Source organism: Brachionichthys hirsutus, chromosome 3 (genome assembly GCF_040956055.1).
Source record: "Brachionichthys hirsutus isolate HB-005 chromosome 3, CSIRO-AGI_Bhir_v1, whole genome shotgun sequence".
Classification (NCBI taxonomy): domain Eukaryota; kingdom Metazoa; phylum Chordata; class Actinopteri; order Lophiiformes; family Brachionichthyidae; genus Brachionichthys; species Brachionichthys hirsutus.
The window spans coordinates 7037573-7061889 of NC_090899.1; the positions used below are offsets into that span (position 1 = coordinate 7037573).

At 44.4% G+C, this 24317-nt stretch overlaps 1 protein-coding gene across 1 annotated transcript in view; it reads left to right on the forward strand.

The window, feature by feature from the left end:
• Positions 1–2903: 2903 nt before the first annotated feature.
• The window catches only part of itga8 (integrin, alpha 8), a 29839-nt gene continuing 8425 nt past the window's right edge, over positions 2904–24317 (forward strand). The window contains exons 1-16 of the mRNA XM_068758209.1: positions 2904–3097; positions 3370–3500; positions 5567–5667; positions 5784–5907; positions 7053–7114; positions 7556–7601; positions 9344–9469; positions 9631–9675; positions 11226–11269; positions 12663–12719; positions 12904–12956; positions 13045–13250; positions 16052–16249; positions 20306–20351; positions 20452–20559; positions 23912–23967. Coding sequence (XP_068614310.1) covers positions 2904–3097; positions 3370–3500; positions 5567–5667; positions 5784–5907; positions 7053–7114; positions 7556–7601; positions 9344–9469; positions 9631–9675; positions 11226–11269; positions 12663–12719; positions 12904–12956; positions 13045–13250; positions 16052–16249; positions 20306–20351; positions 20452–20559; positions 23912–23967 — 1597 coding nt within the window. The remainder of the gene's footprint in view (positions 3098–3369; positions 3501–5566; positions 5668–5783; positions 5908–7052; positions 7115–7555; positions 7602–9343; positions 9470–9630; positions 9676–11225; positions 11270–12662; positions 12720–12903; positions 12957–13044; positions 13251–16051; positions 16250–20305; positions 20352–20451; positions 20560–23911; positions 23968–24317) is intronic.

The following is a 24317-nucleotide window of genomic DNA, read 5'->3' on the forward strand; positions in this document are numbered from 1 at the left end:
TTTCCACTGGTGTGCTCTTATATTATGTTTTAACTAATGTCAGAGATAAAAAATGTATAGAAAATCAGTAAGACCACCCACTGTCCATCCATCCATCCATCTTCCTGTAGATGAGATGATCTACAGCTGCTTATCTGCCTTGCGGGTCACGGCTGTTGCTGGAGCCTAACTCAGCTGGCTATGGGCGGAGAGACGGTAGACCCTGGATGAGACGCCAGCTCATCTCAGGGCCAAAACACTGTTCTTGTAAATTAAACCTTAATCCAAATCCCAGCAAGACATGGAATCAAATGAATGTAGCCAGATCCATTCTGCTACCAAGACTCCTGGACAAAAAAGGACACATCAAAGTAACTGACACGGATCACCTGGGAGGAACACATCGGTAGCTTGAAAGTATACCTGCAACCTCTGGCAGGTTCAATTCAAGGTAGATCTTTTTATTATTATTAAAATTGTGTTTTTTTTTAAAGCGATAAAAAGGGATTAACTAGCATGACTAATATTCATTCATTTATACTGTATGTGTTTAAACCAAAAAAGTCAGCAGTAATACCAAAGTTTTAATACAAGGTTTGAATGTGTCACCAAGTTTTGAGACAAGAAGCAAATAACGTCTAAAGCAAAATAGTACCCACAACTATGTACTTGTCGTGCTAGAAGCAGGTGAAAGGATATTGCAGTCATCAAAGTCTTTAGCTGTCAGTTCCTGCCTTGATGCAACGCCCACCACGTGGAACCTCTTCATCCGTTTCTGATTTGTTAGGTTTGTCCCAGTCAGGGTTTGGGCTTACCTCCCTACGTTTCTCATTACCTTTTTTCAACTTTGGCCTTGCATTTGTGTTTGTTTATGTACAGATATCTTTTATATCTGTCCAGGACTGTGTTGTAATATTAGCTGGGTGTGTGTCTAATGGATTTCCCCATAATAGAGAAAAGGATGTGGGACTAATCCGACAACAATCTGCTGGACTGTCTTTATGAGGTTGTAAAGAGAGAAGGGGAACAGGGATACTGTGTGTATAGGAAATAAAGTACTGCTGCGTGTGTGCAGTAATCAATACAGAATGGCCTGCAGTAAATCAGTGATCTGAACACCGGTAGGGCGACGAGACTTAACCACGGCAGCATGTGAGCAAATGTGTGCATTTGTTGAAAGGGGATATCTGTGAGAAATATATTTGATCCAAAACTGTAGAAAATGATTACAGATGAAAGTTCACAAACGCACACAAGAGCTCTGTGATGGCAAGATGGGGCAAAGCAGCAGGGGTATTTGTGTGCCTGCTGCCCTCTCACTCCATCATCATCATCATCATCATCATCGCCGTTTCTCTTTTGTCAGAGAGAAGAAAGTAAGGGAACACATCTGTCTCCTGCATGTCCGCACAGGTTATGTAGCGTTCATCTCAGATTTACATAGAAACCGCTGAAATAGAACAGACCCCTCTCCCAGCCTCTTTCACTCATTTCCATTCTCTGTCACACACACATGCAGCACACAGTTGTAAAAAAAAAAAATCATCAGGAAGATGTGTCAAGGTGAGCCAAGGTCGCACTAATTCACTGAAATAATGAAGAAGGGAGGCAGAACAGGTGAGAACCTCGTCCATCTGTGGCAGCTCAAGCTTTGGGTTCTTCTCAAACATGCTTCACCTCACACTCCTCTGGTTTTTGTCAACGCTCCCGACAGAATGCAATCTCAGTTGCACGCAGACCCGTGGCCCTGCTCCAGCGTATAGTTTTACTGCACTGCCCGGCGGTGTGTCGCGACTCATAATCAGTAATACGCTTGTAACGTTTAGTGTCATCAAAGCGAACTCCCCAAGATGATGAACTGCAGCCTGTGAGATTACCTGACATTTGGTGCTACATTAAACTTCCTTCTAAACCACATGCAAGAGAAAAAGAAATGTTGATGGTGTTCATGGCTACAAGCAGAAATAAAGAGCCTGATCTTGCCGTCATCTCAGTGAAATTACTCTTTCACTGCAGGATATTGTATTTTTCAAGAGTGAGCGTGGTTACCTTTGGGGTTTGGGACTGATAATACTCGGTGCTGAGTGAAATAGTGAGCAGGTCTGAAATGACAAAGCATGAACGCCAAGAATTTCATCACCTGTAAGACGCCATAATAATTTGATGCGTTGTGAAAATGTCAAATATGAAGATGTGACAAACATTACGTATGATGCAGTATCTCAAAATCTGAGTGCGTAAATGCTTTGGTGTTATTACAGACGGGTTGGGAAAAGCCCTCAGAATCTATAATCATAAAGCACAAACAACAACAAGATCCGCATCCTGTATCTTTATTTTTAAATGTAACTCTCCATTCCAAAAAACACTTCTCAAATCAGTGAAGAACTTTATGAAATGTTCCGATGACAGAGGCACAACTATTTCTCAAAATAGTTGAGAATATAATCGTAAATCTCATTTTAATTAATTGTTTCGGGGCTGCCGCTTCCCAGCTTCTCGAGAAAATGTGTCTGTGCCTTGAAAGGAGCGGTGACGGTGACGCACCAACTCCGTTGCGCGCTCAGATGTGGTCTGTGCCTTATGATGCGTGTGTGCGCGCGTGTGTGTGTGTGTGTGTGTGTGTGCGTGTGTATGTCTGTGTGTGTGTGTGTGACATTTCGTGCAGAAGGCGGGAGCGTAGCAGTGTAGTTTGGGAGTCTGGACAGACTTGGTTGTTTCGGGGTGACCGGAGGAAGTCTGCAGCCGCGCGCAGCGATCCAGGGACGGCGTGACTCTACCCGGGGTAAACCTTCCTCATCCTCACCTGCACGGAGGAATCTCTCTCTCTCTGTCTGTGTCTGTCTCCCTCCCTCTCTCCCTCTCCCTCTCTCTCTCGTTCCCTCTCATTTTGGGGGGGGACAGAGCGCGGCTGCTCTTTGAGGATGGAGCGTGCGTCGTGCTCCGGTTCCTGCGCCGGGATGTTTGTCCGCGTGATGCTAACGATGCTTTGTCCGGCGCTAAACGGAGTTTGGGCTTTTAACATCCACGCAGAACACCCCACGCTTTACAGGGGTCCCGAGGGAAGTTATTTCGGTTATTCTGTGGACTTCTACCAAGCTTCCAACGACAGAAACACGTGAGTGGTGCCAAACAGGGGGGGGCTGAAGTTGTTGCGCGGGGATCTGCAAGAGTTCTGATCTGTAGTGAAACAGTAGATTTAATAGAGTAAATTTAGTAAAACAAAACGAGTCAAAAATGGATCTATCTGTGGCGATGTGAATATAACGTGCTGTAAAATATGAACCCGGAAAAGATGCATGTTTCATTGAGCCAGACTGACAGCACACCTTTGCATCCGACATTGCACACTTTCCTTCTTCCACTGACTCTCTCTCTCTCCCCCTCCAGGATCAGTGTGCTGGTGGGGGCCCCCAAGGCCAACACCTCGCAGCCTGGCATCGTGGAGGCCGGGGCTGTCTATTACTGCCCCTGGCCTGGACTCCCCGACAGCTGCAGACAGATACCTTTTGACAACTCCAGTGAGTAACCTGAAGGCTTCTCCAGGTTTTTTTTTTTTTTATCATAGTAACAGAAATGTAAATGTATTCCTTAATCTTCTCACGGTAACGGAAAGAAAGAACGAACCAGAGATCCTGTCTGAGCGGATCTTTTCAAAGCCGTTGGCGGTTGTTACTCCATTTGTAACCTCTGGAGTTTCATAGCATGTGCTTACGGTGTGTGTTTGCATTTGTTGGCATGTGTGTTGTCGCGTGAAACAGAGAGATTAGAACTGCCCATTCTGCATTTTTGCATCTAAGGTTTCTAATGCGCACTTTTTCATCAAAGTGTGTTGAACAAGCGAGAGAACAAGTGGGAAAGGGAGTGAGGGGTGATGCGGGTGGGGGGTTCAAGGCTAAACTGTATGCACATGGGAATTTAGTTCCTCTTCGGAAGAAAGGGGGATTGGGTGAGGTCTGCTTTTTATTAGATCCTGAAAATTTATCCCTGTCTCTGTCGCTCTCTCTCGCTCTCTTTCTCTCTCTCTCTCTCTCTCTCTGTCTGGTTTTGTGAGGACCAGAAAAAAGAGAAATGGAGAAAGACCTGCGTTTTTATTGCACAGTTAACTTCGGTGTAGGTGTTTAGCTCTTTAGGACCAGTGTATCCTCAGACTTAAAATACGTGTCCTTGTGGATGAAGATGTGACAGGAAGTAATAATAAACACAGCGCTGCAAATGTGGAAGCATGAATGACACAACTGATCAGCTGATTAAACCGTAATCACTTCTCTTCCTGAACAAAACCAATCCTCCATGCCAAAGAGGGGAAACTGTGCCAAACTGTGGACACGCTCCTCAAAAGTTATTTATAGGTTACTTTTCACGCAGGCACGAGTCAAGCATTTTGGGGAACATTTCAAGTTTGGGGTGTTTGAGTCCAGTTTAAACATAGAGGAAGGAATGCACATACACCGTGTGTGTGTGTGTGTGTGTGTGTGTGTGTGTGTGTGTATTCATGAGTGGGGGTGTGTGGAAAGATTGATGACAGTCCGATATTTCTAGAGGCCCTTTCTTGCAGGTATAAACCAGGCAAAGAGGCACACACACTGTACGATATCAGTCCAAGTGGGGAACAGCTGTGTGCATGTTACTGGTCACGTGTGTGTGTGTGTGTGTGTGTGTGTGTGTGTGCAGTGATATTATACAGATGTGTTAAGTCATGCCACTGCAGCGGGAGGCGTTGACATTGTGATCGGCACATATTATTGATAGCGTTATTAAATGAAACTGGTGACTGCGTTCTGCTTTCATTTGAATCTGTCAGAAAGGCAAGCATCTACAACTTTAAACATGAAGGACAAACACAAATGTCTTTACCTCTTTTCTTCACACCCCAGCCCGATCTTCATTCACTAACTCCACCCACAATATATATGATCTATAATATATCACTTAAATTATTCAATTAGTCAATTCATGTATTCTGTTCAAAAAATAGTTCGGATAAAATAAACCTGATAACAAACTCCCTCTGAGGAGATGAAAATGTTTCCGACTTTAATAAGCAAATAAGCCACTTTACACCTGCTTTTATATATTTATTGACTGCCTGTATGTGCGTATTTAAGTGTGTGTGCTAAAGAAAAGTGTTTAATGTGGAGGCGTCTGCACGGCTGTAAAGAGACCCAGCTGGGCTTTAATGACATTGGAAAAAAAATCACCAACACATGCACACACACACATACAATCACATCATATCTGACACTTAATTGAGTGTCAGCGATAGGAATGTATGCGTGTGCATCTGTGTGTGTCTCTCTCCGTGTAGGTTTAGTCTTATTATGTTTTATAGGAAAAGGTTTGGCTGAGAAAAAGAAACTCCAGCGTCCTGACAAATGTCTGTTTCTGGGGGGCAAATGGTGTTTTGATGTTTGTTATAGGCCTGTAAGATCGAGGACAAATGCTTTCCATCCAGACAGACAGAGCTGCAAGCCCGAATCCACCTTTACAGCAGTTAATGTCAGTTTTTATTTGCGCCGTTATTAAATGTTCCTCCCATTCTCTCTTCCTCTCCCCCCCCCCCCCCCCCCCCTCTCTCTCTCTCCAGATAACAGAATGATAAAGGTAAATGGCACCAGAGAGCCTCTGGAGTTTAAGTCACACCAATGGTTTGGAGCATCAGTCAGAACACACAAAGGGAAAGTGGTGGTGAGTGGACGTGATATCACTTACACGCTACACGCTTCCTTATTAAAAGGCACGTTTAGTCTCCATTAAGAGCAGCATTTTTTAAATGGGGCTTGATAAGACTATTTGTTGTGCAGGCTTGTGCTCCTCTCTACCACTGGCGGACAGTGAAGCTGAGCGGGGAGAAGGACCCTGTGGGAACTTGTTATGTGGCTGTGCAGAATTTCAGCGCCTATGCTGAGTACTCACCCTGCAGGACCAGTAAGTTGCCCTGCAGACCTGTCGCAACCCACCATTACTTCCGTCCCAACGTCTCTGCAATATGAAAATGTGATCGCTGTAGCGCATTTATTTGCAGGTGAATGGTCGCATTGTATCAGGCAGTCTAAATATTGGGTAGTGATTCTATTACAGCTTGTACCAACCAATATGAGACTCAGTGATAAGTATTAATTTTTTTTTGGTCTAAAAATAATGTATCGGCCTGTCACGCAGAATAATCCACAGACTTCTTTATTCTTCTTATCTACTGAAAGAATAGTGGCAGCAATTTTTTAATGTACTGTACTTTAAAACAATAGTGCATTCATTTCTATTGTATTTAGCAGAACTATTATATGTGTATACTATCTCAATACTAGGCCAAAGAAAATCCAATGTCCTTTTTTTCAATTTTTTTAAACTGACCCTGAAATGTAAAGTAAAGGTTGCCACTTTGCCCTGATATTCTGTGTCCCACCCAGTGAGACTTCCGGGTCCTCTTATATTTTGTCAGAATTTTAAATGGGTTTTTGTGGGAATTTCCTGCCCCCCCCTCTCTCCTTAATCTCCAGTTTTTCCTTTGTGTCTTTTCCTTTGCGACCCCTCCAACCCTTTACAGTGATATGAGGGAACAGTAAGTATGATAAGGAGAAATGAAGGCTATCAGGTGACACATCATTGCAGCAGCAGACCAAACACTGCTCTAATCATCCATCCCATCATCCGCTCTGCATAAAAAAATCCTCCTCTTCACACCCATGCTCTCAGAATCTTAGACTTTTTGTGTCTAAAGTCTGATTGTTGCACTACTGAAGTACTGGTCACACTTTGTTCATGTACATGTGTGTAGTTACGCATCACTGAGCTTCACCTCATGGCACCTCTGAAATGAAGAACAGTGAATTATGCGTATACAGTGTTTTAAACAAAAAACATGCTTCAGCGCTTCCACACTTTCTGTTTTATTCTAACAGGCTTCATTTTGTTCGCATATGGAGCTGTGAAATTGCTTCATCCGAGAGAGGAATAACTCTCTGCCGTGTTGATTCAGAGCTCTGTTCCAGAAAAACTATTCTGAGATGGTCTTCAAGTTTGAATGACATGCTTCACTGTGTGTGTGTGTGTGTGTGTGTGTGGTTTTTCAGATGATCCAGACCCAGAGGGACAAGGGTTCTGCCAGGCTGGCTTCAGTGTGGATTTCACCAAGGTAATGATTGCAGCAACAGTCACTCACGGTCACCCTGGCAACCTCCCCTACACATCTGTCTCCGTCCTCTGTCTAAGTGCAAGCAGAGAGGTCTCTTCAAACAGGAGACTCTCTTCCAAGATTTATGGGCACAAAGATGAGAGCACACTTGTCCCCCAGAGGAGCCTCCACTCCTGGTGTGACCCATCATCTCTTAGCACAATAGTCCAAACCCAAATACACATTCCTTCACTGTATATAGTCAAAGTGAACTGTGACCTCTGTCTCCTGGTCCACCTCTACCCTCCTGTACAGGAAGCTGTCCTTCTCTGCGGGACATCAACACACTTGACAGCAGGATTCATATGAGCACACAGCTCCACATGTAGCCTCACACGAGCGTGTGTCACACTGACAAATTAGTGTCACATGACCAATAATAAGTCATTGTGTTTATTCCAGGAAGGAAAGCTGGTGGTAGGAGGACCTGGAAGCTTTTACTGGCAAGGTAAAGAAATGTGCACACCTGTGTTTGTTCTCTCTTTCTCTCCTTCTCTTGCAGTGATTTCGTACATGGGAAAAAGTTTAATGAAAAAAATGGAGAAGAGTTTAACAGCCGCAGCAGCCCACACATGCACCCCAAATCTTACATAAAAGAAGGTGGAATGAAATGCTTCTTTCTCTTTCTTGGCCTTCTTTCCTAGACTTTTCCCCCTCCTTCAGCCTTACTTACCCTTCTCTGTCACAGAACAGGAAGTGGGTGTTTGGGCTCTGTAATGAGCTGATCGGGGGGTAATGGAGTGTAGAGGAACTGCCCCTCTGCCCTGTGATAAAGTGCAGAGGCGTTTAGACAAGGTTTGAGGGGAGAGGGAAAGGCTACAAGGTCAAGAAGGGCAGAGGAAAGGTGGATTACATTTAAAATGTGAGGGCAGGGAGGACAGCAGAAGTAATGGAGGATTGCTAAGGGGATTATGGAAAGAAGTTGCAGTGAGGAGGGAGCAAGATGAACACAGAGGGAGTCCGCCACACAGAGAAAAAGAAGAAGGACGGGTCCTCTGTTGGATAGAAGTAGTCCTGAGGTCAGCCAACCTGCAAGCCCGAACAGAGGGATGAAGTGTGTGAATGGCTGAAGACACAACTGGAGTCCATCAGAGCGTCGCTGATGAAGTGCAGCACTTCTCCCCCCCAGCTCCAGGTGTCCGAGGATATGCGTGATATCTAGATTTAGAGGAGTTGTGCAGCTGCAGACGGTCACTGATTAGTTGCATAAACTAATTTCTCTACTTTTTCATTGCGACCGCCGATCTGTCAGAGCACTTCATTTGTTTGGCGGAGAAAGACGCAACCAGAGCGTGTGTTTATAGAAGGACGCCAGGAAAAGGGAGCAAAGTGGCCCAGTGATGCATATTTCAAATCTGCTGCACAAATTCATGTGATCCGTGCTTATTGTTCAGCTTCGCTTCTGTTGTGACATAAATAATGGATGTGCCAAGCATCTAAAGCCACAGCAGGGTTCTCAGACAGCCTAATGGACTGCTCCTCTCAACCAGCCGTACCCTCAGTGTGGCAAGGCTGGCTGCCTCCAGTTAAAGCACTTCCTCTGACTATTAATAAAAGCACTCAGCCTGGATTTCATGGCCTCTAATATACTCCGATTATCATCGGCCAGAGTCATCAGAAAATATGCTCTCTTTTATCTCTTCAGGTCTGGGAGTAAAGGACATTTCAAATTAGCAGCAGTGACTTATATGTGCAGAGAGTGTCGTCAATCAGATGAGGTTTAATAATGAGTTTATACGGCGATATGTTATTCTGGAAGATAGACTCATAACGCCACCGAAGAAAAGAAGTTGGGTGGGGTGGTTAAAAGCACATTTCCCTCTCCGTCAGTACTTACACACAGGCCAGGCAAGATTTATGACGGGTCGAGGGCAGCTGTAGATAAAGCCATTTGTTTGTCTGACCTCTTGCTCAACAGCAGAGGAAGGGTGCTGCTTGTGCACGCTCACCTATGATTCAGGAGCCTTGCTGTGAAGAGGACAGGCACATTGTGTGGGGTTTTCACAGGAGCGGCAGAGTCGAGCTGTTCAGCTGCCGATGACGCATTTTAGCTGTTCTCCAGAAGACTTGGACGGGATGTTTGTGCATCTTTCAAATGTATCAGGCAGTTCAGCTCCTGCAGAAATAACTCTCGCTGTCTTTGCTTTTCTCTATCTGTCCATATGTGTGTGTGTGTGTGTGTGCGTGCAGGTCAGGTAATGACAGCGGGGATAGCTGAGATACTGAATGGCTACTCTTTGAAGGCAGTGCTGAGAAAGGTTCCAGGAGAGAAACACACCAGAGCCGCTGAGGACACACACGATGACAGTTATCTGGGTAACATGCATTTGCCAGCAAAAAAACACACACACACACACACACACAAACACACAAACAACCCTGTTGATCTAAATAGTAATCATGCATTGCTTTACATACATCACTTACAGTTTGCACAGAGCCATGTGCTAATTTCACCCACATGTTTGTCTCTCTAGGCTACTCTGTGGCAGTGGGAGAGTTTACAGGAGACTCTGAACAAGGTGAGGAGGAACAGTTTACTATAATCCCTGGCTGATATCAGGCGGCACAATACAGCATGACCTGAACATACTGCTGGGTGTCATGGTGTGAGCAGTATGGAGAGCAGCCATGTGACAGCCTCTACGCAGACGCAGTAATGAGAACTGTCTCTACGGTTGGGTCGCGACCCTGATGGGACTAGACCTCAGAAACCACTGATAAAGAGATTTCCTCTCCTCCGTTTTGACTGATTAGAATGATTAGTGACAGACTCTGAAAGCCTCTTCAGGTCTGGAGCGAGGGTTAGAGTCTCTTCTGGACTTAAAATATTAGGTGGAAAGAAATATGGTCATGCCACACACACAGCGTCTCTTTTTTTAAAACGACGTTCAGGCGTTGGAAAGTGTCGTCGAGTTTTTCCTCCGTCGAACCGTTCAGGTCTTAAACGTTATGTTATAAAGTACTTATTGTTGGATTGTTCTTAGCCATTCTCTGACTTCTTACCATCAGCGCAACTCCGTGACTGCCGTCTCCGTCCACGCCACAGGTGCTGCTGATGTTTATTCCCATGCATTCGGTCTGTCAGTAAATGAAACACACTTGCCATTTCAGCACAACAGCTCAGCTTATTTGTTAAATGAACTGTTTCCGACCACAGCCATGACACACTGGTTCCTGAACAATGTTTTATCGCTTTATCTTCAAACGCGCGCTTCCCCCCAATGCCTCCTCAGCCTCACACACATAATTTCCTGTCTCTCAGAACCTCTTTGCTAATCACAATTTAGTGGGATCTTTACGGGACAACCCGTTTACACACCCCCGTAGCAACCCCGCAGAGGCCTTGACTCCCCTCCAGCGCAACACATGTCGGAGAGTCTTTAGTGAGACTTAAGAGGTCACACATGCCAGCTGATGGTTGTGTTGTGGTACTGAGCTCGTTGTGGTCTTGTTCTCCCCACACCCTCGTCAGACTGGAAAACTGGTCACAACTGCTAGTTTGAGGGAAGACGGCGCTGGGAAGTACTGGGATATAAGATTGTGGTTACATTTGTCTGGGTGGAGTCAGAGACGGAGCATCCTCTCTCTCTGGTTGGGTTGTTCATGCATCCAATCACTCGTTGAGTTCTTAGTGGCACTCGGCCTTTCAGATAGGGAAGGAATGGTAGCTATTTTAGGATTGCAGGGCTTAAACCCTTCTTTAAAGAATTCACCAAAATTGACATAAGCTAATTCAAAGTGGCACACATTCTTAGATTCCTTATGTAGGACACTTTTTATTGATTGCCCTCTTCCTTACACAAGTACACCATCTATGAAGGAGCAATGCAAAGGACTATCCACCTGTATTCAGGACCTGCTCCAGGTTTCTGACTGTTAAATGGCAGTTTTTCCTCAATATTGTCGCCAAATGCTTGTTCGTGGAGGATTGTTGGGTCTCTGTGGAAGAAAGACTCGGTCCAAACCTGCTCTTCTTTTAAAGTATCTTTGATATAATTTATGTTGTGATTTGGCACCATATAAATACATTGATTTTAATTGAGAGTCCTTGTTTTCTTATTTTTCCCAGAGCTGATAGCTGGAGTCCCAAGAGGAGCGCAGAGCTTTGGATATGTGAGTATGAGCCCCAAATACAACAAAAGGAGAGCAAGTGTTTGATCCCTCAGCAGCAATAGCCTTTTAATTGACATGACAAATGAAGTCCAAAAACCTGATTCAAACAATTAATGCAGATCTATCATATGGCTGGAATGTTCACTCGATTCAATGAGCATGAAAATGATTTGAACCACATGTCAGCCTGGTGTCAGTTGTACCAGTGGTTGCTTTGTTGACTGGCCTGTTCAGCAGAACTCTCCGCCACCATCATGAAACCAGCAAATTAGGAAATATATTGGCGAATGATGGAATGATTTTCCCAAAATACTTCCAGACACTAGAACCGGTGCCTCGGCCCTTTGAAGCTGTTTTCATGCTCATGGTGATGTTTAATGCTATGTTTGCTTCACTTTGACGCCCATCTGTGCTGCATGGAAACCTGGTGTTCCTTGAGATGAATGTGTTGCTATCTATGTTCTGCGTGGACTCTACAATGAGTACGACTCTGTATGTGTAAACTGTGGCTTGTCTGGTGTTCTCTTATGGGAACATGTCCCCAGGGCTGACCGTGTCAATCCTCCCTAATGACACACGGCTTCCGCTGCATGTGGAGAACGGTGACCCTACCTAACCCCACTAACCCTTCTGCACACACGCCCGACCCCTAACCCCAACCTGCAGTGCAACCACAAGACCCATCGCACTTCTCAGGCTCACACACATACATGCACAAGCCCACCAAATTGGTTTAAATCTGGATATTGTAGCTGATGCAAGAAGACAACTTCCTGTGCAGACAGTGCATTATGAGTGTCATGGAGGAGGGGGGGGTGGGTCTTGCTGCTGGAAGCAGGAGAGGGGTTAGGAGAGATGCAACCCTCATGCATCCGGGCCACGTTAGAGACCTGGAACCGGAGTGGCTGTCGCCGCTCATCAGATTTCTTCTGTGACCAATCTGGCAATTGAGAGCACTCAGATTAATTATTTTTGTGTTGCACATCCTCGTTTCGCCATGTTGTGAGTCCATTCCAGTTTAGTGTGTCTTTGAGACATCTGTGATTGGGTCAACATGTATCCTCCTCCGTGTGTGTGTGTGTGTGTGTAGCCCCCGGCTGTCTCCATGTGGTTGTTATTTTAGGTCTTATGAAGGAATTCTCGGCCTCCCCCCCCCCCCTCCATCGTTCCCCACGACCAGGGTTAGGAGTGGGGGGAGGAGAGAAATGGCAAAGGCACAGAAAAGATGGAAATTGGTGGAGGGCGGGAAAAATAAAAGGGTTCCAGTTGAATAAAATGTTTCATTAAGAGGTTTCTGACAATGTTCTACATTCTTCATGCTCCTGTTTGTCAGACTTGTTTGCTCCTCAAGTCCGGATCCTGATTATAATTCTGCTCTGTCTGCCTGCTTTAGGTGGCGATGATCAACTCCACCAATCTCACCTTCATCCAGAACTTTACAGGGGAACAGGTAGGATCATGAACACATCCTAGAACTGCTGCAGCCCTGTAGCCATGGCAACCAGCTGACATGGATTTGTATTTCTATTTTTTGAAATAATGACATTTTCATGTGGATTGGTATAATTAGAGGAAAGTCGTTAGTTAGGTTGATTGTTAAGAATAGAAATGGCTCATCCTTGTTTGTCACACAGATGGCCTCCTATTATGGCTACTCTGTGGCTGTGGCTGACTTGAATGGAGACGGGTATGTAGACGACATCCGTGTCGCTCCAGGCACAAACACTCGTGATGTCACTTCCTCCTGAGCAATGAAACTAATCTGTTGTTTCCAGGACCGATGATGTGTTGGTTGGCGCGCCCCTCTACATGGAGAGAGAAATGGAAAGTAAACCTAGAGAAGTGGGCAGGGTGTACCTGTACCTGCAGCTGAGCCCACTCACGTTCTCCAATCCCGTCGCCCTCACTGGTACCCACATCTTTGGGCGCTTCGGCACGGCTATAGCATCCTTGGGAGATATCAATCAGGACGGATACAATGGTATGTTAAGAGTGACAAATAGGGAAACGGTGCCAGATTAAGTTAACAGGCAAAATTAGAGTCAGAGAAAGATGGAAATGAGAGAATAATACGGAATTCTTTCATATGTTTTGCCTGCTCGTTCTGCAAACCCGTCTGTCCATGTGGGGCAGATGGTTTCAGGTAAACCGGATTATAGACAAATCTTTTTTCTGTTTCCTGTGCCTCATTGACTGTTTTGTCTCTGTCTGAGGAAATCCTATCAGAAGCTGCTGCTTGAGAATACGTAAAGCTTTTCAGCCAATCAGGAAGTGGAGCAATGAAAGTTTGTCTACGCGAACTTGTTTCCTCATGTGATGATAAGGGTTAAGGCCGTGTGTGTGTGTGTGTGTGTGTGTGAAGCAGAGTTATTTTTAACTCACCAGATGTGCAATGAGATAAAATCATCTGGGCCTGGCTTGCAGCGCTGAACTCAATCCTCTTCAATGTGTTTGTTTTATTTTCACATTGATTAGAGAAAGACTCTCTCTCTCTCTCTCTCTCTCTCTCTCACACACACTTGCTCTCAACATCTATGCAGCCTGCAGGCCGCACTAGCGCCTCCTGCCTAAAAAATGAATGAAAGAATGTGTTAATGTGTGTCCCACCCCTTTAAGCCCTGTAACCAGTAGGTCAATAATCAATCACTGGATCAATGCTTAAGCTTTAGAAGCATAAGTCACACCGGGCTGTGACGCCATTTGAGAAGTTCTATTATTTGGCAGCGCCCATTGGAGAAAACATGAAAACACTGTAATTGAGGTCTTCCGCATCGTATCTTTACTAGCGTCAAACTTCTGAGTCTACCTGCACAGGTGTGTCCCTTTCTGTCTGCAGAGACCCCCTCACTCCCTATACAGAGATATCCATAAGAATAGAAGCAAAGCCGTTTTCTCTCCTTTGCATAGTTTGTGTGTATCTGCTGTAAAGCCGTACAATTGAGCAAACGTCCTTTTTGCCACGGGCGCTTTTTGTTTTCCATTTTCATCAAACAACGCCAGCTCTGCCCCCACGGCGCTCGACGTGTCAGCGTGTTTCTGTCTGAGTAACAAACTCTTGCTGCTCTCAGTGGGTGTTCCGTGTTTGGTCCCGGATGTCGGATGCTGTTGAGCAATGCCCACGGATGACTTTCACATTATTTGAATGTTGTTGTTGTTTTTAACAAAGCTATCAGTTATGCACATGCACTAATGCTTTGTCACAGACTCTGATATACCCGGGCACCGAGAAGCACGTGTGCACACTTGCATGTACACATGGTTGCATTTATCCTCTCTAGCCCACAATCTGCTTCATGTGGAACTACTTGTTTAGGCTGAGAGAGAGGGTCTCTGTAGCGTAGACAAACAGGATGTCTACGTAGAGGTGTTTGGACAGTGGGGACACTTTAGTGTGGGGACATTAGGGAGTCAAAAAGTATTGATTTATGTGACTTTTATTTCAGGACAGGTGCTTGTAGTCGGATAATTGTTGTGCTTTCATGTACTAATTTCTCAGTCGTCGTTATTAGCAAGTTGGTCCCACATGAAAGCAGCGAGTCTGAGCAACGTTAGAAGCAATTTGGTTGTTTCATGTGAAATATTTTTCTTCTTTTTTTTGCACTCCTTCAGCTGCTTTTTGCGATGATATAACTGGCGTTGACAACGTCAGCAAGGCAGTGAGCGAGAATCTGATGTTATCTATTAAACGTTGTTGTGGCGTTTGCGTGTTATCAGAACGCTGCCGGTCAGCCCTGATAAATCCCAACCCACACAGTCCTGATTAAGCAGTGAATATTAACCTTTAGTTGCTTGTATTTATTGTGCAGGAAAATAACAAGTTTTTTCATGGTTTAAAAATAATTACAAAAAATTACAAAATCAATACCAACCTAATACTGGCATAGCATGAGAGTTGAGAGACTAATAGTTTAGACTAGACTCCCCCTGTCTCTAAACTCACTAACTAAGAATCCCATTGTAAACCTGCACCAACAACTAAAGCCTGAACAGTTTCCAGGGTTTATTCAAATGGGTTGCTTTACCAGTTCTCACGAGGGTCATCATCAACGGTCGTATTGTTGAATTCAGGGCTATAGCACAGCAGAATGACATTTCACTGGGATCTGCCTCATGATAAATGCATTAATGGCACCGGAGTTCTTTAATCTGGGAACCTTGTCCTTTTATATATCACTTATTTCCTTCCACCGACGCATGAAAGGCATTTTATTGATAATTAGAATCAGCTCAGCTAAATATTGGTGGCGATCTCTGTCTCCAGCACACTCAAATATATAATTTGATTTTGTTTTAGATTGTGATCCAAATCAGTTGTTCGTAATTATGGAACATCATGAGTTTTCCATCTCTTTGTATTTGATTTTAATTGATTGAATAAAATAAAATATTTCCCAACATATCGTGCGAGAACGAATTAAAACTGGGGTTCAGTTTCAACATTTGTATCCTGAGAGGGTGGAAAAAACAATTCATCCTTTGCCCAAATTCCAGTCCTACACAAAATTTCATCACAATCCACAAAGAAATAGTGTGTAGCGTGGACTGGAGCTATTAGTGAGCAGCGTAATATCCAATGAAGAAACATAAAGAGACTAGAGACATAAAGCAATGGAAATTAAATGGAAAATAAATGCCGTTGCTTTCAGTGCAAGTAAACAAATGCCCCGCTGTTTTCCTTCTTTCTTTCCTTCTACCTGTATGTTTTCCTCTGCTTCTGTCTCGGGGGGGCCCTAACCCCGCTGATGTCTAAAGCATGCCTGTGTGTGTGTGTGTCCCCCTCAGACGTGGCAGTAGGCTGTCCTTTCGGAGGCGAGGAGCGTGGAGGCAGAGTATTGATCTTTAATGGTAACAGAGACGTATCCACAAGAGGCCTGACTTTGAGCCAAGAGCTGAGGGCAGCCTGGACCCCCAGCGGCACCTTGCCTGGGTATGGATTCACGCTGCGAGGGGGCCAGGACCTGGACAACAACCAGTATCCTGGTAAAGTATAGAAGTGGAGCCTCTTCTGCTCAGCACCCTGAGTTCTGATCAAAATACTTCTACAACATGCATTCCATCATTCTTGTTCTTTCCACACAACTTCTCTCATTACATCCTCCCTCCTCTTCTGTTTTGACCTTCACATTTCACAGTCGTCGTCACCCCCCCCCTGACACACACACACAATCCTCCACTACCATCCCCATGTTTGCCTGTATTGCTTTCCTCCTCTTCTCTGCTAAAGTCATCAGAGGAAACGGGTATGGGGATAAGTGCCAATGAACTGCTGCCACATCCATTCATTGGAGATTTGCAGCACGGCAAGCAGGAGCAAAAACATCAGACTGAGAAGAGGAAAGAAGTCTAATATAATACATGATCCGCGTGTTCCGTCTGCCAGACATTTACTCCTCAACCCAAATCCCTAAATCTGAGAGCAGACAAATCGGCTTTCAATCAAACTTACATGCAAGCGGCTCCCTACTTTATTTGCCACCTACTACAGCAGACGGCTCCACTTCCTGACTTCACAAAGCGTATTAGAAAAATTAACTTCTTTCATAAGAGGCCTGAAAAGGAGGGTTTGTCTTATAAAAGTCTGAAGCAAGATCCATTTGAAATAAAACAGGCCTGTAAAAACCGTTATTTTACGACCTCATTTTCTCCCTAATTTAAAGCCTCTCTACTCTCAGCCTTTGGGCTCCACGGATGAGGCTGAAAAGGAGAATTTGTTTAGTTTTATCTTTTCTTTTCTTTGCCCCCTCTCCCTTTGCCCCCCATTCTCCTTTTCATTTGGTTGTAATAACACATTTCTTCATTCCACAAACAGGTTATCAAGGGAAATGCACACATAGGAGTGCACATGCATCCACATGTGTGGCTTGTAAGCAGTTTCACTGGTGGCCACGCTGGTCAGAGAGTGTGTGTGTGTGTTGTGCATGTGCCAAGGCCCAGGTCCAAGCTAGACCCTCTGCAAATCAGATCCCACATTAAAAACGCTGTACAATAAATACACACGCTGGATTGCAGGTTGAAACTTAGACTGGTGGAGGACCTTTGGGAGGAGGAAGTGGAGTCGAAGCTCATGGGTGGCAGAGCGTTCAGCCAACACACACACACACACCGTATAAACACGCACGCACACACAGACCAAGCATTGCATATGTCGTCTGTCATTAGAGAGCTGGCGGAAGTGTGGCACACAACCGTGCAAACATACACATGCGCGTGCGCACACATACACACACACGGAGTGTCATTAGCACAGTAGTAAAGTCACACTGCTCAAAGGAACCAGAATATGTTTGATCAGCGTTGTGAAAGGCGTCTGGAGGGCAAGCTCGAGCCGCCATATGCCCCCATCCACGTTAAATATCACTCGTCTCAGGCAGGAACACAGACTGAGGGAAGGTAATGATTACTGTAAGCTCCACTTTTAGCTTTAATAGATTCTAAAAGATTATGTCATATATTTGTGTTTTTACCTGATTGTTTACAGCTGGAAACTAAATGAACGGAGGAACGAGCAAAATTAGTCAAAGGTGGCAGAGCAGGATTAAAAATGAGGCTGTTTTTCTGTGAACATGACAGAAGCAGCACCGAGTTGATGTTTCACTGATGCAGGGAGCAGGGAGCTGAAGGCTGGAGTTAAGCTTGGGATCAGTCATGTATCAGAAGTGGCTCAGACGGCAGCCGGGGTGTAGTTCAGGTTCAGCCGAGGGGTCAGAGGCCAAAAACGGACAACATTTTGCTTGTCAATCACACAAACCTGAACGAGTTAGAGGAATGGTGACATGTCAGGGTCTGTGATTTGGAGATCTGTGTGGTGGTGAGGGGTCAGCAGTTTGGTAATAGATGTAAACTTTATGCCTGGTCTCCGTGACAACTCGGATATTTCAAGTGCTCGTTTATTTTCAGCCAACTATGGATGTAAAGCGTTGTAGGTTTAAACCCAAATGTACTCTGTACTTATATAATTTTCAGGAAAAACCTCCCCAGTCTCCATTATCCAATCCCTCCACAGTGTCTGCAATGTGAAAAAGAAAAGAAGGAAAAAAAACACACAAAAAAGCTATTGTTCATGTAGAAAAAACATGCAAAGTATAGCTGGCAAACAACCGAACAGCTTTCAAATCCCACACATGTATCCAAGACTAGAAATACTTCATTTATTTTCCACCAAGCACCGTTGACCTTTGACATTTCATCATTGAGGCCGGTCCCCTGCAGCCAAACAGGCAGCCAGTGACAGGCTGTCTAAACTCTGGATGGAGGTTGTGTTTTCACAGAACAGGGCAGACACCGTCCACTGAAGCCGCTCAGTTACTGACAGCATATACCTGCACTTAGCGCTCCCGTCAATGAACGGAGTGTAAGCACCCATTTTTGTTTGGGTGCAATTTGTTACACACACAAACAAACACACTCAAACTTCAGCTCAACAGAGACAGGAGCGCTGTCCTCTGTGTAAAGAAGTGAGGATGATGTGAATAAAGAGAGAGAGCTGCTATGTGATTTAGTCTGTGGTGCAGCCATTTGAACACTCACTCTGACACACACTTAAACCCGGAGGTTTTAGTCTGATGCCATTCAGTGGCTTTGAGAGGGAACAATAGAGGCGGGATACGGAGTACAGACAAATGTGGCAAACCTCGACAGGCTATGATGTTTAAAGTGCACACCTAAAGCAGGAGAAAAGCTGGGGCTCTGGGTGGACAGAGGACTTTGGACTGCGTGAGGCGCTCCCTCTCTCTCTTTTGGCCTCTGCTGGAAACACCTTGTTTCTGATGACTTTCACAGATTGCGTTTTTTTGTGTGTACTCCTCCTGCTCCTGCACACTTTCCCCTTTTACTCCCTTTTTCAGTACCTCTCTGACTAAGCCAACACAATCCACATATCAAGGCCCTTTTCTTTACAGGCTTGTCGATACAGTACACACAAATGCACACCAAGCTACACGATCGCATCGCGACGCAGCTCAGCCTAAGGGAAGAGGTACAGGGCCTACATGTTTCATGCTGTGGTTTCAGGAGACTCCGGGGCCTGCAGAAACAGAAACAGATGTGCGTTTCTCAGATTCAATTAGTTCCTTTCTTCTTAAATATGCAAGAGAGAAAAGACAGCAAGTGACAATCAGTCTGGAAGCGAGCGCTTCCACCCATTTAGTGGAGTATTGCTCGCAGCAGGTTAAACGCATTTCCCACTAATTGTTGCTTGGAGTGCTAAAACAATTTACTCGTCTTAGTTATACAACAAAAAAGTATTTGACTTACATTTTGATCATGAATTCAAATATATTCACTGGATTCTTTTGTTTTATTGTTAAATTCAATTTGTTTGAATTGAAAGATGGCATGGTACATTTTCAACAAAAGGTGTTCGGTGTTCATCCGTTAATAGTGGAAATAATAACACAATTTATAGCGAATATTCCGCTTTACCTGAAGCCACAATTTCCTGTTACTGAACTGAGTTTTTCTCAGGATTGTCTGGCGGCGGCGGCTTGTCGCCATTAAATGCCCCTCTTCAGTTTCACGTTGTTTTAATCAGCATTTGTGCGCATGCGTGTGTTGTGTCTGTGTCTTTCATTGGAATCTGTCACCCAACCGCAGCCATTAAATCCCGGCTCTATTTTAAACCCTGACAGCCAATTAAAAACGTGTACTCATCACAAAACCCATGAAAACCAATAAAATTCTAATATGGCTGGGATGTGATGCCGCTTACAGTTAGGAGTCGTTTCTGCTTGGGCTGTTGGGAAATGGAGTTTCTAATGGCACTGGAATGCACACACACACACACACAAACATGCACACGTATCAACACATAAACATACATTATGACGTCACTAAATGCGTATTTGTGCAGTATTTCCTTGTGAATTCAGTCGTAAAAATTGTCTTGCACGAAGATAAGGAAAAAAACAAAGATAACAGCAAAACAGGCCGTTTTTAACTGTATGCAACACAAGAAGTCGGGAAGATTGCTGGAGACCTTAAAATCAGTCCCATCTGTGGCATTCTCTGAAGCTCTGTCCCCCCCCCCTCCATCTGCAGATCTGATTGTTGGTTCGTTCGGCTCAGGTGAAGTGGCGGTGTACAGGTAAAGAACGCACAAGGCTTTTCTTCTCCAAACATTTTTTTCCACCTCTGCTTAATCTTAATCCAGATGTTGAGCATCTGCATGTGTTTTGTGTGCGTAGATCTCGAGCTGTGGTGTCCGTGGAAGCTTCAATGATCCTGACTCCGAGAATCCTGAACCCCGATGACCGACAGTGTCACCTGCCACAAACAGATATTATGGCTACTTGGTAAGAGGAGCGGCATTGCCTTCGTTAGATATACCAAATAACATGTAAAAATATAACTCTCCCCTTGGGCTGGTTCTTCCTCGCAGGTTTACATATAAAAGTTGACTCCTCCTATCTCCAGGGATATTTGACACCAGGACATAAAACTTTCAGAGTATTGATTGTTAATTCAAGTCGATTTTAAGTGAAGGAAAATAAGTACTTTTATGGGTTCCCATATAATTTCTAAAGGTTATTCCCCTCTAGCTGTTCACAGCTGGTTGTTTTTCTTGTCCTGCGCTTAATTTATCAAACCTTCCAATGTTATTGCACCAGATAGTTTGATGTCCATCCAACATTTAGGATTCAGAGACAGCTGCATGTGTGCAGGTGAATTGGCGCACAGGAGAAGAACCATTTAAACAAACCAATCCCATGTGAGCTTTGTTTTCCTCTGATGCAATTCCTCTGAAAAGCAAATGCCCCATTATAGTCTTATAATATGACTCCTTAACCTTAAATCTACCCCTTAAATTTGGAATGACCAGATTCGGAATATTTCTTGGGACCGAGTCAGACTTTAATCTGGCTCTTACGGGGGTTTGCTATCCTGCACCTCCATGATAAAGGTGGAAGGTGTGAGGCTAATGAGGCTCAGTGCTGTAGTGATCCCAGAACCTTATCAGAAAACGTGCTTATTATTATACTGTATCATAAAACAGTATGCGCTCTAAAGTATACAAATCACAGTTACAGATGTGACAGTTATATCGCCCTTGAACCCCAGATGTGCGCCATCTGCCAAATCCTGTCAGTGTAATACAAGGATTTTAAAGCATTCTCGAATAACCAGGAAAGTTAGATTTATGGGACGCTGCGATTCATACATAGCAGCATAATTCTGTTTTGATGATGTTATTTTTCCTGTGGGTCGCAGGCTGGCTTTCAACCATCTTGGGGTGAGTTTAGGTGAGGGGGCGCTGAAGGGCTGGGGGAGTTCTAAAGGCTCCTACTGCTTCGCCACAGTCTATTGTTGGTCTTAACTTATTAGGACTGGAAATGCTGCAGAAGTGTTTGGATGAGAGAAGTGTGCTCGGCGAGTTGCCACGACGATGCCTGTGTGTGTGTGGGTAGCGGTCTGTGAGTGAAACGGGAATAGGCTTTAGGTCAGGTTTACAGAAAGCCCTGAAAACAAGACTCAGCCTATTTAAATAAACCGCCAGAAGGGTTTTGGTCGGAGGTACGAAATTTGATAGGACATAGAACACGCACTCGTAGAGAGATTTAAGCAGCAATTCATGGAATTAAAAGAGACCGGAGGGATTGCATTTCAGACGGGGGGGGGGGGGGGGGGGGGGGGGGGGTTCTGAACATTTCAGTTCTCCCCTGAAGTGAAAAACGTTTGGCCATGGAAGCTGAAACCAGCATTAGACGTTAGTCATGGAGTCAGCCGTGTGATTTTCAGAAAAGTAATAAATTGCTGCTCTTTGTAAAACCCAAAAAGTCGTTTTCACCAACAAGCTGATGATATTTCCAGAACCCTCAGAGACTTCTATTTTTATTAATCACTGACGGTGAGCTGTTCCAAAGTAAACAGAGTTAATAGCCAGAAGCGGCGTCACTCGTAATAAGGTTGTACAAGATCAAGCAAAGTAGGAAAGAAAATAATTTATATTCTATTCTATATACAAACCAATATCTGATCTATTTCATGATAGCTTTGCCCCTTACTGAGCACGAGTTAGTCACCAATCACATGAACTGATGAGTGAATATTGATCTTAGACTTAGATCAGGTTGACAGAAGCGGTTTATCCGTTAGGACTTAAAACAGGCAAACAATTCCTACCATGTTTAATATATTAAGTTGGAAGTTGAAAGTATAATTAATGTGTCGACAGCTTGTTTCTGCTGCCCACGAGTCCTCATGTAGTTCTTAGCACAGGAGTTAAGAACTTTTTGGGATTCTTACAGATCACTTGGAACTTGGAATTAATTTTTTTGTCTTTTTGGGTGGGAAATTAAACGCTCTGCGATTCCGCTAGTTGGTGAAACATAAACAACACAACCTGGGATTTCGATGGGAGGGAGGATAAAGTAGCAGTGGGAAAGTAGGACAAGCTGCATGATGACCAGTCTTAAATTAAACTTTCGTACTCGTTAAGCAGACCCGGGTTTGTGAGGGAGGGTGTTTGTGTGTTCCCGTATGCAGGCCCTGCTTGCAGTGTTTAGGGACGTGCAGCAGATGCATCGTGGAGAAAATTGCATGCAATAATGAATAACCATGTGCCAAAGCTTTTATTCTCAGTAAATGGGGGCCATTTCCGTGCTCCATACACTTAAGTTTGACACACCGTGCTTATTAGAGTCACACGCCCTAAAACGCATAACACACAAAATGCTTCCATGTAACGCATATTTTAGTAAACATGCACGAAACCACCTGGAATGGTCAAAATGACTTGGGGGGGGCAACAATCTTGAACAGCTGGAGCTCATCGCCATCATTGTCTCTTCTCGTGGGGATGCTAATTATTAACAAGCACACTAGTGATTTGTTTGTTTTGACCTGAAACCAAACAAACAACAATCGCATGAGCTCATTTACTTCATGCCTCATTCTGCTGAGTCGTCAGAGTAGCAGCAGGAATGTTGTAATTGTGAGACGTGGACGTTAACTCTTTAGCGCTCCACACGTGGGAGTCACTTTCCTGTTCATGATTAGAGAAGTGATAAAACACACACACACACACACACACACATAGACACACACTTAGGCATACAATCAGACTCATAAATAGAGGAAATGCAGAAATCCTTCCCAGTCTCCCATGTCTCTGTGTCTAATTGTGAGACTCATGGGGCCCTTAGCTCTAATTCCCATTCCCCTTTCGAGTACAGGAAGAAAACGGTGCCTTGCTTATGAGCAGTATACTTAGTTGGTTATAAATTGTGCAGCGTGCACATATACTGTATGTAAATGAAAAGTAACAATATTAATATGTCTAAAATAAATAAATGAAGAACTAGAAGAGCCGAGCAGCTCGTTCCCCTCATAATTAGATTTCCACCATCCACATGGTGATCTGCTCAACACCGGAAATTACATAAACTGGGTGGAGGTAATTACTGAAACATTGTTATGTAATTGTAATCTACACGCCTTGCTTGTGTTATTATTAACGTATTGGTGAAATATTCTTTGTGATATATTGTCAGCCTCATTATTGTAAAGAAACGTTTGATATTATCACGAGCGCGTGATTAGGCGCCCTTGTCTCTAGCTCGCTTTGTCCTTGTGGGTCAGCAGACATCTCAGGTAACGGTTTAATGTGCCCGACGGTCCTAATCTTCCTCTTTCCTCCTCCTCCAGTCTGAAGGTGGATGTTTGTGCAGCAGTGAGTGGAGTGGGAATCCCCAGCTCTGTGGGTAAGCAGCTGCACACACTGAGGGAGCCAGAGTCAGCTCCATTTTACATCTCATTAGAGCTCCCTGCTGTGAAACCACTGCTCTGCCACTGCAATCAGACGACACAGGACAAGCACGGGGGGGGGGGGGGGGGGGGGGGTCACAAACCTGTGGCTGTCAAAGCGGATATCTTTGCTGCTAGCATTAGCATTTATCATTTTAGTTTCAGTATTTCATGTGATGTGTAGCAGTTCTTTCTGTCTCTCGCTCTCTCTCTCTCTCTCAACCCAACCACTTAAGAGATGGCCGCCCACTATGAGCCTTAGGGGGACAAGTTGTGTTCTATATCTTTCCCTTCTTATACACTATAG